The following is a 17,032-nucleotide window of genomic DNA, read 5'->3' as shown; positions in this document are numbered from 1 at the left end:
GACTTTAGTTTTGTCTTGTTTTGTCCTTGAACTGTCTTCTGTGACAAACGTGCGCACGGTTTGAGACATTGTCGAGATTTCTTCTGAAACGCTTGCTCCATTTGCTCTTCGTCTCATCGCTGTCTAGAAACGATTGATTTTTCATTCCTGTGGGAGGATTTCTTTCACAGCTCTTTGTTTTTACTCGACCCTCCCCACAATCGAACATTATCAAGATAGCGAAGAAGAGATCGACAAAGTAATAAGATCATCTCTCATATCCTTATTAAGGGTGGCTCCTGGGGGAGCGCGTGTGTGTTCTTGTTAAGAGCGAGTGTGTTCTGGGAGGCCTGGATGAGAAATCACCTCAGCGCCCCTCTGTAGCGCTCTCACTCCCTTCACAGGCCTGTTAGCCCAGGAGTGAGCCCCAGCGTCTCCTCGCAGCACACGTGTAATCAATAACAGCCCCCCAGCTCTGTCCCGCTCACACACACACCTCAGCACGTCGTGTTAGAAACACAAACTTATACATCATGCCGCACTCAGCGCTCCCCTGAACATCTGAGGCGTTCAGAGGCGTACGTGGAGGCACAGCTTTGCAGTGTGAGGGTTTGGAGAGATGAGAGGCTGATGCCGTCGAGAGCCATTGGCTTCCTGGGCTTCTATTAAAGAGCTGTCAAGAACCAGCGCTCGAGTGACGGAAACTGGGGCACCTTTCTCTCCATCATCACCTGCTTCACTGACCCGCGCCGCTCTTCATCTTGCATCTCCTTTGGTTATTTTTGGCCTTTGTAATTTATTTCTATTTATAAGTGATGGTCATGTCAAGGGCATTGTGAAATCATGGATGATTGGACGGAAGTATGTGTTGTTGTTGTTGTTGTTGTTCTTTACATTTAAATGAGATCTCAGTTGTTTCTCCTACAGAGCAAATGAAGATTTTTTTATTATTATTTCTTATATATTTCCTGAACAATAAAACTGGTAATCTAACAGATGTCTCACACACTGTGCTCAAGATTGAAGTATGCAATCAAAGTCTCAACATGAACAATCGTCATCAGATTATGTGGGATATACTATCCATTTGCGCTATAATACTCTTACCATTTGTCAACAATGATTTTAAATCTCACCAGTGTTATTTTATTATTATTTGTGTACTGTTAAAGTATTGATCGATACAGATTTTAGCATTTATTTGTATATTTTCAGTTTTCAATTTAAGAGATTTTGCTGTTGTTACGTGCTTTTGTCATTTTCATTTTTATTTTATTTTTTATATGTTTCTATGTAGCTTTTTTTTTCTTCAGTTTTATTTTTAGTAATTTTAAACTGGAATTTGTTTATTTCAGTTAGTTTTCAAGGAAAAAAAAATAATTTTCATTTAAATTTAATGTTTTTCTTTATTTTGAATGTATTAAATTTTAATTAATTCATTAATTTATTATTCTTTCTTTCTTTTTTTCTTTCTTTCTTTCTTTCTTACTTTCATACCAATTAATATTAATTTTTTATTTTAATTCAACTTAATTTCAAATTTTTTCCCAATTTGATTTGATTTTATTTATATCAGCTTTATTTACTGAAAATAATAATTGAAATATTTGTGATAATTTTCGTTTTAGACATCGTGTAGCTTCTCTATCATTATTTACTCATCCTTTTGTCATCCAAATCTTTCTTCTGTTCGTGAAGAATGTTTGAAACCAAACCGTTGAGGAAAGCCATTGTCTTCAATAGCATGGAAAAAAATACTAATAATGGAAGTCAATTTCTACCAGCAACTGCTCAGTTATCAACATTCTTCAAAGTATTATCTTTTGTATTCAGCAGGAAAAAGAAAGTCATACAGGATAAGTAAATAATGACAACCTTTTAATTTTTGGATGAACTATCTCTTTAGCAACGCTAAGAAATCCCTCTAAGGAATTTCAGAATAAACATTCACAAAAGAGAATATACAACAAAGACCTTCAGTGTGTCTCCGAAGCCACCTCTGAGCTCTAAAATGTTCCTCTGGGGTCTTCAGACATATTCTAGCCACATACAGTAGGTGTGTGTTTATCACATTTGGGACTCTGTGTTTTCTGATTCGCAGGGGTAAAAGTGAGTCATATTAGATTTCCTGTAACAAATGCTATTAAGGGAACCTGCATTTTTTTCATCAGCCTCAATCTGTGCAGTCCCAAACGGAGAGCCTCCAAGGAGAAATGGGTTAATGTAACCCTGAATTCTCATGCATCACAGCTACTCTCCATCCCGTCTTCTGCTCACACCACGCATAAGAAAACCTCTCAGGAGAAACAGCAGGCATGTAGGTGCACTGTAGCAGTGGGAATGTCATGAAGACTGTGAGATAGGTAATAAACATCACTGATATGTTGGAAGTGGTTGCATCCGACCACAAAACACCTTTATTAAACCGAAAGAAGGTCTTCTGCTGTATTCCCAGGGAAGAGGAGCCTGACCTCACTGCTTCTATAATAATAAAGCCCCTTTGGTTTTCTTGCCGTGAAGCAGAATTCAATTGATTCTTGGAGGATGGTGCTGACTTGAAGCTTTGGTTCATCAACTGTATCAGGTATTTAACCTGCAACTAGAGGGGAGTGGAATACAGATGCATGTGAGCAACAGTAATTAGCCAGCTCATCATGATTTCCCTCTTCATTATGGGTAATGGAATGGGATTCTCATGAATAGAGAAGGATGAGCTGATGATTACACTTTAATAGCACATAAAACATAATATATATATATATATATATATATATATATATATATATATATATATATATATATATATATATATATATATATATATACTTTTTTTTTTTCATTTTAAGAGGTGTGTTTGGATAATGCATGCACCCAGCTTTGAATATGACATTAAAGGAGACTTTAAAGGTATTTTTAAACGCACTTTATAAACATAGCTCTGACTTCAGCTTCCCAAATTTTCATTTCCCAGAGGAAAAATTATTTCCTCATAATGTAGTTTTTTTTTACTCTCATAGCTCAAGAGACTCAATTATTTTTCAGTCAAACAAACTATTTAGATGTTTCTCTTCAAATTCCTCAGGTTCGATCTGCTCTTTGTAGTCGTGTTGTTTTCATATGGTTTTGAAAAATGTTTCTGCTATTTTTAAGAAAAGTTTTAATCCAGTGACGCAAAAAATGTAAGGTGTAACAATAAGAAGAAAAAAAAAAGAATAAAAACTTTCCTTACATGCATTCACACCACATACAATTTTACAAACTTAATTCTGCTGTAATTACAAAGGTATATTTCATAAGAGACTAAAATATTTTTAGAGGACATAATTGCTCATCGTTATTTAGAATGATTCATCAAATTGAAAAAAAAACAAAAAAAACATTTACAAAAGATTTATGTTTCAACTGAACTATTTTATTTTTTTCGTATCTTTTTTCAAATAAAATATTAAGTAGTACAGCTTCTTTTGTCAATTTTAACAAAATTATTTTAATTAAAATGAATTCAAATATAACACAGCTATTTTAAATTGTAATAATATTTCACAATATTATTGTTTTTTTAAAAAAAATAAAAAAATAAAAAAGCAGCTTTGGTGAGCAGAAAAGTTTCTAAATTAATTCTAAAGATCTTTTTTAGCATTCGATAATGTGGGATAAATGTCTGCAGAGTTCCTTTCTATGATAGCCTTTCCTGTTTATCTTTTCTAGGTATTTTTTATTTTAATGGCTGTTTCTTCATTATGATATGAGGACAATTATATCACCCTAACACTTTAAAACATTTTTAAAAATAAAAATAAAAAAAGTATCACATTAAAGTAAGCAAATAGTGAATGTGGATTATTAAGTTTGTGGAATTCGATGAGTTCATTCTGAGACTTCAGTATTTTGGCAGATGTCTTGACAGTTAAAGACATTGTTGAAGTCTCTTCAGAAACTGTCTCCATTTGATCTCGTTACTGTCTAGAAACAATATTTCTTTCCTATGAGATCATAAGATCCACTCACGTGCGTGTGGCCGGCCGTACGCACATCTCAGCGCTGTTGGTTCTGCTATTAGTTTGTTTAAGTCCGTGCAGATGATTAAATGTCTTTCCATTGTGTCTGCCGATGCATATGGGTATGTGAAATGATTCGCTCCATTAAAAGCGGCAGCATAGTAATGGGGTAATGAATGGCCCTGTCGGCTAGAGACTCCCAGCATCCTAATTTGTCTTTCCTCCTGTTGTTGTCTCCACAGCCTGCCGGCCCGGCTTCTATAAGGCCTCTTCTGGGAACGTCAAGTGCTCCAAGTGTCCGCCGCACAGCTACACACACCAGGAGGGAGCCACGCACTGTGACTGCGAGAAAAACTACTTCCGTGCAGGAGAGGACCCCGTCTCCATGGCCTGCTCTCGTATGTACTGCTTACTGTACCTACATACGTGCATTTTCTCCAGATTCTATCGGTTTAACGTCACGTTTAAGACTCTTGTTTTGTTCAGCTCAATCTGACCCACACTTGATGCGACAAATGCTGTTTACTCTAAGTAAAAAATAATGTTAGATACTATTTATACTTTATTTTAGTGGTAGTTATTTGCATCTTAGTGTGCAAAGAAGTGAACATAAAGGAAATGTGCAGCTAATTTTGAACAAAAAATATTTGGGTGGTCATATTGACACCTAACAGAAAGGGACCAACTGTTTGTTTGTTCATTCATTCATTCATTCATGTGTAATTTATCTTATTTTTATTATGGTGTTTGTTTGTTTATTTGATTGGCTGACATGCTGCTAGGGTTATTATAATTTAACTGACATGTACCATAAATAATTAACTCAATACATAAATAACATGAAATAAAAGAAATGTTAATTACAATAATATAAATTATTTAAAAAGGAACAAATATACTTGTTTTATTTCAGGTAGTTTGCCAAGACATAATTTGTCAATATCATAAAATAACTCAAAATAGAAAATTATAAACATGAATAAAAACTAGATTTATCATGGTATTTATGAAAAAAAAAAAAAAAAAATATATATATATATATATATATATATATATATATATATATACTGTATAACAGCAGAACTTTAAATAAAATTAAAATGTAAAATACAAACATAAAAACTAATTCAAAATATTAAACAAATGTATTATGCATAGTATCTTAGTTATACTGAAATAGCAGTGTAAGCTGCAATAGATGTTTTCTGTTTTGTCATGAATCTTTTTTTTTTTTTTTTCGGCAAACTGCATGGAAACCAGTTTGGGTCAGTGTGAGCCGCAGCTCAAAGGCGTACGCAGATGTTCAACACAACAGTGCAGGACAGCAAAATCTCCACAAGCATTTAGAAGTGATGTTGTTGTACGGATAATTATTTATGCTACTTGAAACGCAGCGTTCCTTTTCGCCGCGCAGCTCTCAGAAGCGCCGGAGCTTTCTGAACGATGGTGTTTGTTCAAGGATTGATGAATTTGTGTTGGCTCATTCTGACAAAGCTTCCGATACCCCCTCAGCGGCCTTCAAGCTGTCCCGCCGAGAATAGCCCGTGTTTGCTTATTTTTAACCGTTTCAACCAACGGGCCTCCTCGGGTTTGCGCAGCAGAGCAAGCTAACCCATTCTCTTTTATGGAGAAGCACGCAGATGGTAGACAGATGCATGCAGCGACTGCCAAGCATTCCAAAACACATTATCCATAAATCACCGCATTGCTATCAGTGCTGATTCATATCACATAAAACCACCAAGAGCCTTTTTGAATTCTGCGGCCAAGTTTAATAGGGTGTATCTTACGTGACATCCGAAGTAGTCAGCACATCAGATCACGCCACGCTCATGCAAGTCGCTTTTTATTTAGGCTGTCGGAAGCAATACAGAGTCTTCATTTCCACTTAAGCACTCGTTCCCAATGTTAGTTTAAGACTTTGATGGGTACAGTGAGCGGAAAAATGCTTGAACGGAGTGTACGACTTTAATTTCTCCACTTCATGCTTCCATTGCCCCCGAGTTTGTACATTTATCTTGATAGAATCTGCTCGGATTCAGGCAGTGGAGCCGATACGCTTTAAGTGCAGCTCTGAGAGCGGAACTGCAATTAAAGGAAGACGACGCATGATATTATCTACAATAATTGTGGAAGGTCATTCTGAGTTCTTCAGAGATGTTTTTTTTGCATGTGAATATAATTCAGGTCATGGCTGCATTACACAGGCAGTTGCTATGTGAATTATTGCTTTGTAAAATTTACAGTTTATGTTGCGTACTATGTTGTGTCAGCGAAGGTCGGCATTTAATCACGGTTGAATGTTTCAAAGGCATACATATTTATGCCTGTTTTTAGTACGTATAAATGGACTGTCGGTCTCCTTTTTATGACCTCATAAAGGCGATATTCTGCTGCGTAACTCTATGATGTGAGGAAAATGCCAACGGCAGACATGGTATGTAATTGTACCCAGAGCTGAGTAACTGATTACATGTACTGTACATCTGGATTGCGCAATCAGATTTTAAAAAACGAAGTACTTTTGGAGTATGATATATTTTAACATTATCAAAATCAGATTAAAGTTACTTTTTATGGATATAATGTATTTTTATGGAATACATTATTATATATTATTCTCATTATGGCAGTAAATTATTCAGATTTAGATTTTAGATTCTCCCTCGTTATTCTTTTTTCACTTTTAAAATTTTCTTTTCTAAAAATCCTATAAATCATTTTTTATTTTGCTTCTGAATTTGAGGGGAAAAGCATTACTCAAGTAATAAGAACAAGTATGAAACAAATGATGCAAGTTACTAATGTATAGGTGAAGTATAACTGTGAAACTTCTTCATCTGTATCCAGTACATTTACTATTTAATAAACTGGATAAATTTATAGATTTATTAAAAATAAAAAAAGTAATCTTAAAAGTAGTCAGATTACATTACTAAAAATGGGTAACCTACATTACGATACTTACTACAGTTTTTTAATAGACTACAATTGATCAAGTAATCTACACAGCTCTGATTGAACCAATACCAGACGCAAACATCTTCCATACGTCACGGAGAGAATTTCATGGGTTCGTCATGTTGTGGTGGTGATTGTTCAGGTCTGTGGTAATAACTAAGGCTAGTCACACTTTTGTGGACTACCTGTCTGAATAATGGATGGCTTTCCCCGGCACACCTCACATCCTCCCACTAACAGGCCAGCGAGTCTGTTAACATTACATGCTCACTGTGATTTCTATTATATGTCAGGATCAAAGGACGCTATGCTCTGGCAAAGATGTTACCTAGTGACATACTGTATATCGACTTTTTCCTCCATCCTAAAAGAAAAAGACGTTGGTTTATGCTGTTGCCACTGCAGACTGAGGCACATTAATGCATTTCTGCTACCTGTTCTCATGGCAAAAACTTACTTGGGGGCACGTTTTCGCGAGACGTATCACTACAGTTTCCAAAAGAGGTGAACACTAGAGGTAGTAAAATTCCGACACCTTTTTATTAGTATTTGCACAAATTTACAGTTCCGAATAATAAAGTGTAATTTTCGCGCAATTGCTTGAAGAACATTATGTCATGACTTCCAAACAATTGTAATACGCTGGGAGATTTGAGAACTGATTTTTTTGAACGTTCGCATCGCACATATCCATCCTCATATCTATGGGTTTTTATCCAAGATTGGTTTGCTCGGTAGCTGTGGCACAGTGGCATCAGCAAATGCATTTTATATTGGTTTTGCATTCGTTAGAACTATCGGGTAAGTTTAGGTTTGGGTTTGGTGTAGGGCATATTTCCACCATGAGAGAGCATTACCTTTTATCGACAGTCCACGAACATTTGAATAATTCTGAACCACCGCAATACGTACCTGAAGCAACATAACAAAAAGACGGCAATACGTACCTATATCAATGTAATAAAAACATGCTAGGGTTCACGAATTGAACCCGTGTTTTAATGCCACACAGTGAACATTTCTCTTTGAAACTTCAGCAAAACATGCAGTAAGGTATGTAAAAACGGTGTTGCAGAAAAGTACCCAGAGGTATGTATTTTTATGAGACTAGGCTGATTTTTTTATCTCTGCTGACACAGACAACCTCCTTTTTATGATACTTATTTTTTTTATATAAAGGAAAGATTAAGGTGTTTATATATATATATATATATATATAGATATATATATATATATATATATATATATATATATATATATATATAAATCCACTATACATTATAAAAATAAGAAAGGTTGTTTAGCCAAATATGAAAATCCTCTCCTTCATGTAATTCCAAACTCATGTTGTTTTTTTGTCTTCCATGAAATTAGATGTTAAAAAGAAAGTCCACTGCAGTTTGTTTTTATTTAGTTACTTAGTTTGTCATGAACACAGCATAAAAGTTTGAGAAGCGCTGGTATACGGTATAATATAGTATATGGTTATGTGCTGCATTCTGTGTCTTCTGAAGTCATACCATTGTCATGTGAGGATCAGACTGATGTTTAAGACTTTCAGTGAAACTCTTTCAGTCTACCCCTCCACAAGAGCTGGTAAATGTGATTATAAAATTACATTTTGAGTGAATTATTCTTCAAGGATTGTTGCTCTTCTTTTTCTAAGTGCTTTTGAAAAGGCCAGTGTGGTGAATCCTGTATTTGACCTTGAAGCTAAATGTCTGATTTATCTTCATGTCACAATGAAGGGAAAGCAACAGGGAGTGTTCTGGAATGTTCCAGAGCGAATTTGTGGAGGAGATTCCTTTGTGTAATGTTCTATTTCTTAATGTAGGATCAAATCCTATCACCCCCCCAACCATCTCTAAACTGAGGCCATCTCTTGGCCTTCAGCGTGTGAGTTGACGTCAAATCAAACCAAACCAACATTGCATTCTGGATTGCACTTCTCATTCACCACCATTTTTAAGCCATTTTAAATTTAGTTTTAGTGTAATTATACCCAGAGGTCAAGTATTAAATTCGCAAAATATTCCAAAATGATTTACTGGCTTTGAACTGGTGTCCATCACCTTACTTTAATCCTAGATTTCACTCTTGTTCACATATATGCCGAAGTCTGTCACTTATTCGAACAACAGCTTGCTGTGCAGGCCTGCTATTTCAATCAATAGAGCACCCTGGCCGCTCTTCATACCCTATTTTTTTTACCATGACAATCTTTTAAAGTTAATATAACAATCCAGTGAGGACACTTCTGAACTCTGGAGCAATTTTAGAGGCTTTGCCAGCATTTTAACAAGGGGAAGGACATGGCTGCCTAAATTCCATATCCATCCATAACTGATGATTTTAACGATTAAACCCACACTTTTTAAAGTAAACGTACTTCTCCAGAGGGATATTTTATTGCTCTTTCATAGCTCATGAGTTTTTCAGTTGTGTTTCATTTAAGTATAAACCTTGTCCCAGATGTTTCTCCTGTCATCTCTTAGGAAAAAGTGAAAAAAGACAAATGAGACAGTTTCGCGCAGAATCAGTTAATAAATAAATAAATGATTTGAGCTTGGTGGATTCGAGGAGAAATGTTTGAGATCATATCAAGACCAATGATTTGATAAGCATCCAGAAGTCTCTGTTTCATCTCCATTCAATCTCATTGCTGTCTACACTCTTAGAAAAATAAAAAGGTTCCAAAAAGCGTTTTGGCGGAAGAACCATTTTGGGTTCTCTAAAGAACCTTTCAGTGAACAGTTTTTTTTTTTTTTTCATCATTTGAACAATATTTTAGTAATCTAAAGAACTGAGGTCGACTATAAAGAAACTTCTGCGTTTTTTCTGAATGTTAAACCCATCAATTCCAATAAAGAACTTTTATTTTAAAGAGTGTAGAAGAAATGGTAGAAGAAAAGATGGGTTTCCTGGGTCAATATTGGTTCGCCTTGTCAGTGTTGAATATGCTTGTCAGTACAGCTGAAATGGATTTTCATCATGCTGTACAATATTTTTATTGCTTGATTGAAGAAATATTATATCACATATCTTCTTCCTCAGGACCTCCATCTGCCCCACGCAATGTGATCTCTGCCATTAATGAGACATCAGTGATTCTAGACTGGACCTTGCCGGCTGACAGCGGAGGCAGGAAGGACGTGATATTTAACGTGGTCTGTAAGCGTTGTTGGCCGGGTCCCAGGCAGTGTGAACCCTGTCGAGGGGCCGTGCGCTTCTTGCCCCGTGCCACCGGCCTCACTAACACAACAGTAACCGTGGTGGACCTCCTGGCACACACCAACTACACCTTTGAGATCGAGGCCCAAAATGGAGTGTCCTCCCTGGCACCCACGGTCCGGCAGTATGCTGCGGTCATCATCACTACAAACCAAGCAGGTGAGTCGCCCATCTCAGAATATTCTATTTTTAAAGAAATTTTCTCCACCCTTTCCAAAAAAAACTGGGAAACATTTACTCACGGTTTACTCATTTAGATCTGAAACACATATGATGTTCTTTCAGCCATGAAACAAAAAAGGTACATTTTTGAAGGATATCCTGAATCGTTTTTTCTTAAAATGAACTTGGACTGGAACTGTCAAACTCCAAATTCATGAAAAAAGCCCTAAATGTATTATAAAAGAGGTCCATATGGTTCAAGCACTGTTTTCAAAACCATACAAAGTTTATGTGAGAAAAGGAAGGAAATAAATCAAAATAAAAAATCAGAACCAATGGAGTTTGTCAAATGGCTTCAATGTGTTTTGCGTCAGTACGTTTGTTACTCCTCAATGCAATGCCTCTACCGACACTTTTGTGAAAAACTACATGCAATTCACTGATTAGTCCACTAGAGGCAGTAAATGCCAACTACTTTTGTTCCTTTTCACAGATAGTATGGTTATTGGGCAGATCAATGTATTTATTTTCAATTAAAAAATACCTATATTTATTCTGCCCCATAATCTTCTCCATATGTATGGATTTTCTGATATAGTAAAATTGCTTGGTAGCGCACCTCGTATAGCATATTGCTTTCGATACCTGTGAAACAGGAGTCACAATGACATAGTTCAAAGTCTTGTAAAAGCAAGCTAAAATGCTGTGGTTGCTTCAGAAAATGTGTTTTTGTCTCACATTTGCTATTGACTTAGGTTAAGGGTTGGTGGTACATTTTTTAACACCACTCACCAGATATTTCATTTCTAAACTGCTATAATATGCACAACTAATGAAATCAAACGTTGACAGGTTCACGTTGATTTCTTTAGGATAAATATGAACACACTTTTAGCATCACTCACTGGATATTTCACTTTGAAAGAGTTACAAAACGAACAAGAAGCAACCTAAAATCATTTTGCATAAATGTTGGCACATTTTTACAATGAGACTGGGTTGTATATTGGAATAAAGCATAATCGTAACAGTTCTGATCATTTTATTGTGCTCTTTTTGCAATTTTGTGACATGACAGGCCCATTCCCCATTCATTATGGAATAGATCAGCCAGGATTTTCTTCAGATATTCACCTTTTGTGTTCCATGGAAGAAAGAACATCATAGAGGTTCAGAACAATGTGTGAACTATCCATTTAATTCTCCCGGGTCTTCTAATGGCACATTAACACAAAATTCCCACAAAATGACACTTCATTCAAAGCCACGTCTTAGCAGAGAAATTGTCATCAAAGATTTCCATTGATCGTGCGAAATGTTTTAATGGTCCCCTGAGATGGGTTGAGACATATTCACAAAGACAATTCAATTTCCTCTCAGCGATGTGCAACAACGCTCAACATTCCAATTGGAAGGAAGAATAGAACTGTTTAATGCCTCCGCGAGCTTATTGCTCATCCCGCGCTAGCACAGCTGTCTGTGAACTTATCATTCTGCAGGTGTTGGCCTCTAGTATGGCTGACTGAAGGTCACGACTCCTCAGGTTACTAAAGCAGAGGGGTGCTGGACGGCAGGCCATCTGCCTCTCATTCCATGTGGGCTTCCTTTTTGAAGACTCGTGTGTCTGTTCTCGAGCCCTGTGGGGCTCAGGCCTCTGTCGGTTCAGTGCCGGCTGTGGAGTGATAGGTACAGGTCCTGTCAGATGATTTAGAGGAGGCTTTGGTCCACAGATTACAGGCTTTGGGGTCTGGTGTCATGAAATAGTAGGCAAAGACTACTTGGACTACTAGAGGTTCAAAGGCTAGGGATTGATAGTTTTGCACCCTTTTACCACAGGGAGCAGTTGACTTTGCCTGAGACCTCGTAAAAGCCTTACTGTCATTGTGAGAGGACTGCATTTTCACTCAGCAGATCTTTCATCTTCTGTCGAAGAACAGATGCTGATTTATCTGTGAAGAAAGGCATCTTCTTTCAGAGTGATACAGGGCTACAGACTCTGTTATCTTTCCTTGCTGAGTCAATCAACATTCATGTTTTCAACATTTTTGTTTTATTATTTGTGGGTCATCCCTGTTAATTTTTGAAAATGAATAATGTATGCTTGCTATGATTTAAAGTATTTTTATATTAAAGACTATTCCAAATATGCATTGAAATATTTTATATGTTAATAAGTAAAGAAAATCCGCAAAGATGAACTAAATTAATAAATGTAATACTTTTATTCAGCAATGACACTAAAATGGATCAAAAGAGACAGTTAAGACTTCCTATTTACAATAAATACTTTATGTTGAACTTTCAGTTGAAAAAGAATCATTTTTTCCATAAAAATATAAAGCAACACAACTGTTTGCAACATTAAATTTTTTCTTGGCAAGCAAATCAGCATATGAGAATGATTTCTGAAGGATCATGTGACACTGACGACTGGAGGAATGATGCTGGAAATACAGCTTTGCTTCACTGGAATTAATTACAATTGAAAATATATTCAAATAGAAAACATTTATTTGGAATCATAATATTTCACAGTATTACAGTTTATAATGTATTTTTGATCAAATAATTGCAGCCTTGGTGAGTGTGTGTCTCCTTTCAAAATGTATTTCTAAAACTTTTTAATAATAGTGTGTATTTCTTTTCTTATTGTCATTAAATTTAGATTAAATACTTTAGTTAAAAAAAAAGATTACAATTATAAAGTGATACTGATGAAACAGGAAAAAAATTATTTAAAAAAAACAGTATTCTTAAGAAAAGTAATATATTTTACTTTGAAAGATTGAAAAAAAAATGAACTGATAATTACTGAAATAATATTATAAATTTAAAAACATCAATGCATATTTTAATTAGTATTTCATTATTATTATTATAATTCAGACTACTATTTACTATATACATTTACTATATAGCACCTGAATAAAATGACAACATTCACTCAGATTTCAGATTTTAAAGTTTTCCAATATACTAAGACATATAGATGGGGTTATAAAAACGTAGCACAGTGTTAGAATGACCCTGGCTATAAGCAGCAGAGTTTGTTGAGGGTTTAAGGTTTTTTAGTGTTGATAGGTCACAGCTTCACTCTATTAAAGGTGTTTTTGTCAGACAAGGATACCTTGAGGGAGACAGATTTGTAGCCCCTCAAACTGATGGGCAGTAAATATGGATTTAACACTTCTCTTCTCTAGTTCTTCAGTGAAGAGTAACATTTTAACAAACCTTAAATACATTTTTTTTATTTTTTAATATTGAGGCCATTTGTTTTTAATTATCATCTGTTGATTTCTATGTCCTTATTACCCTCTAACAATTTATTTATCCCTTTAGACATACACACTCCCGCTCACAATTCTTACTTGATTTCAAAGCACACAGTACAAAGAAACATTTTTTTTGCTTAAGCGCTCCAGTTTATTGGACTGCAATGGTATTCATTTCCTCACACAGAGACAGCACTACACCCTCATTTTCTGTCTTTTCGATTGAGTTTTTCAGTTCAGGCTGTTTCAGAAACCAAAACCAGGAAGATCGTGACCCCTCTCTCTGTTCTTCTCTACTCTTGCTCTTAGACAAATAATCCAGCTTCCTTTACTGTCCTATAAAACACAGCCAGAACAAGGAGATGGATGTGTGAACGGCCAATCTAGTGAGTCGGGGCTGCAGAGAGCACATTTACAAGGGGCTCCGAGGGTTGTCAGCACAGCCCAATCCATCTAAACAGAGCCAGCATGTGCTCCGCAGCCCAAGGGAGACAGCACACGCAAGCTGCCCTCCGTGTAAGAACTGTGCTCTCAGCTCGGCTCTCAATCTCATCAGAGCTGTAAAACGTGTGTTTCGAGACCCGATGGTTCTGCCATTTTAACGGGCCAATCCTTCTGACCTTGCAGCCGTGCCGGGGCAGGGCAGAGATTTTCAGCAAAGCCAACAAAGCTGGAAAAGCATGTGGTCTAACTTTCAGTAATTCCAAAGACTCATTCTACTGTGCCGGGATGTGCAAAATTAACTTTTTGGCACAACTGAACACGATGTGAATTGAAAAAAATTTCCCTGGGAAACTGGAAAACTATCATTTGCACTGTATTTTTTATAATGATTTTTTAATGACTTGTTAAGCTCTAAATTACAAGATCATATGTTATAGGGGTCAATCTCTATCTCCCAGTCACAAGTCATGTTTATTATTATTATTATTACTAGTGAGGAATATTCTCAAAATTACTATTGTGCAAAAGTTTGGGGTCAGTCAGTTATATATTTATATAATATTATTATTGATATATGACATTAAATTCTTCAAAAGTTACAGTTAATATCTTAGCTGTCACTTTTGAATTATGTATGATATCACTTTTTAATCATACTATTTATCTAAAATGTAAATGTTGTTTGTTTAAACTATTTAAACCAAAAAGTATCATTTTCCCAAAAAAAAAATATTAGGCAACCGTTTTATTTATTTTTTTATTATTATTTTTTTTACACCAAATCACCATTAGAATGATTTCTGAAGGATCATGATCTTTGCATCATAGAAATAAAATTTAAAAACATTTAAACCTTTTTAAAGTGTATATTCAAATAGAAAATAGCTGATTTAATTTGTAATAATATTTAACAAATGTACTGTTTCTATTGTATGTCTGATCACATAAAATCAGCCATGGTGGGCAGAAGAGACATTAAAATATGTACCACTAAAAATAAATAAATAAATAAACAAATAATAATAATAATAATAATAATAATAAAATAAAAAGAAGAAGAAGAATTGTTCTTTACAATTGCTCATATTACATCAGTTAGGGTGAGATATCATTCTTACAATTGGATTGAAACCATGAAATGCTGCAGTTCCTTATGTTACCAGTCAACAGCCGAAGCCAATTCGGACTTGCGTTTGGCACTTGGCAAGTGTTAATTTTGGCCCCTGATCTGCGTGGAAGTGTTTAGCTGGATCATGGCATGACAAAAGGTTTTCCATGACTCAATAATGCATTCTTGAAATATGCTGTTGCGGTTTGCCTCTTCTGTTTGGCGTGTGGAGTTTTCAGGGGGAAAGGGCAGGGAGAAAGAAAAGCAGGGTCTGGACCCACATTAATGCCATGCCTCTGTCCCACATCCGCAGAGCCATGTGGAGGACGTTTTGAGACCATGTTCTGCAGAATGTCATTATCCCGACAGCACTTCACTAAGATTATAGCATACTTGCCAGTATAATAATTGTCAGCCACACCTGTAAACGCAGCGCTCTGGTTTCACTCCTCTTCTGAAGAGCTCCCTCCCTCCTGCAGTTTTTCGTAACTGAATATCCTCGCAGTATCCCACATAATTGTGTGGTTCTTTTTGCTGTTGCTTTCTTCTAGGAGGTTTGTGGGAACTGAAGATTTCTTTTGGCTTTAAGACAGAGGCGATCTGTTCACAAGGAGAAAGCCGAGAAATGTACACAGTTCCAAAACCAAGTGAACATCCTGTTGAAAGATCGGCTGCCGCACGATTAGAAAAGACTTGACTCACAACTGTGTTCGGTAGAGTTTGGCATTAGCATGTTGCTAAGCTAACACCTCAAAACTGAGATTCATAAAAATAGCAAGTACTGAATAAAACAGTCAAATTCTTGGAACTGTTTTATTAATAATTAGCTTTAGTGCATAGATTATAATCAACATTTTTTCCACTTTGTCCACTTTTTTAGTTTTGTACCTCAGCTTGTCGCAAATTGTCACTAATTCTGTGATTTGCTTCTCTGTGGAGGATACTTACAATGCTGTGTTAGAAGTTGATCAAAAGGACGTACAGTTTCTCATATGCCTGAGTAACAATTACAACAAACTTTTGGATCCTTAACATTGAGGCCAAAATCACTCCCCTATATACACTCACTCACTACTCCCTACATTACTCCACTAACACACTCCACTGAATGAAGAAGTGACAACCAGTGAGCAAATTAAGACATCAAGGGGACAAGTAGTGCTGCGTTCGCTTTTTTCTATGGAATTTATTCATTGGTTGTACCCTCCTAATTGAGATGCATTATGGGGATGAGTGCACTTTACAATATCCACTATGGTTGCGGACATCACTACAAATGTGTCCCCTCAAATAGTGCACAGTATAAGGGAATGGGGTGATTATGGACCAGGGCTGTTATTATAAACTAAAATTAAAACCATAAATAGCATTTTTGTAACTTTTAATTATTTATCTATTTAATTTCAGGACAAGACATGATTTCTCATTTAGTTTGCCTTGAAGTGCTAAAATAACTAATGCTAAATAAACTAAAATGAATCAATAAAAATTAATAAAACTTTACAGACTAAATGAATGAATGAATGCATGTATGAAAAATAAAATGAAAAAGGTAAAAAAAAAGACTAAATAAAATAAAAAGCAAGTGAAAACACAATATAAAAATAAAAATAAAAATGTAAAAACTATTAGGACATATCCCAATAGTCTACCTATAGTGCAGTACTGTGCTTACTAATAAGGCTGCTTACTTGGTTTCAGAAACTTAATCACTTTGCTCTTTGCTGTTTGTCACATTCTTTCCGAAGGTTTTGTAGAAACCAGTGCTTTTTATTTGATTTTAAGCCGAAGTTGATCTGTTCGTGCTGTGAACACTGAGAAAGATACACAGTGTCAAATGAGCCTGCTGTCCAGACATTACAAATCATAGCTTCCAT

General features: G+C 35.7%; 1 protein-coding gene across 2 annotated transcripts in view; it reads left to right on the top strand.

Annotated features, from left to right (window-relative positions):
• Window positions 1-17,032, top strand: part of epha3 (eph receptor A3) — a 113,418-nt gene that overhangs the window by 56,541 nt on the left and 39,845 nt on the right. For both annotated transcript variants that reach the window (XM_026272554.1, XM_026272556.1), the window contains exons 4-5: window positions 4,220-4,375; window positions 9,993-10,328. In XM_026272554.1, coding sequence (XP_026128339.1) covers window positions 4,220-4,375; window positions 9,993-10,328 — 492 coding nt within the window. The remainder of the gene's footprint in view (window positions 1-4,219; window positions 4,376-9,992; window positions 10,329-17,032) is intronic.

Source organism: Carassius auratus, chromosome 9 (genome assembly GCF_003368295.1).
Source record: "Carassius auratus strain Wakin chromosome 9, ASM336829v1, whole genome shotgun sequence".
Taxonomy (NCBI): Eukaryota; Metazoa; Chordata; class Actinopteri; order Cypriniformes; family Cyprinidae; genus Carassius; species Carassius auratus.
Note: the sequence above shows the minus strand (reverse complement) of the source record. Positions and strands in the feature narration are given on the sequence as shown.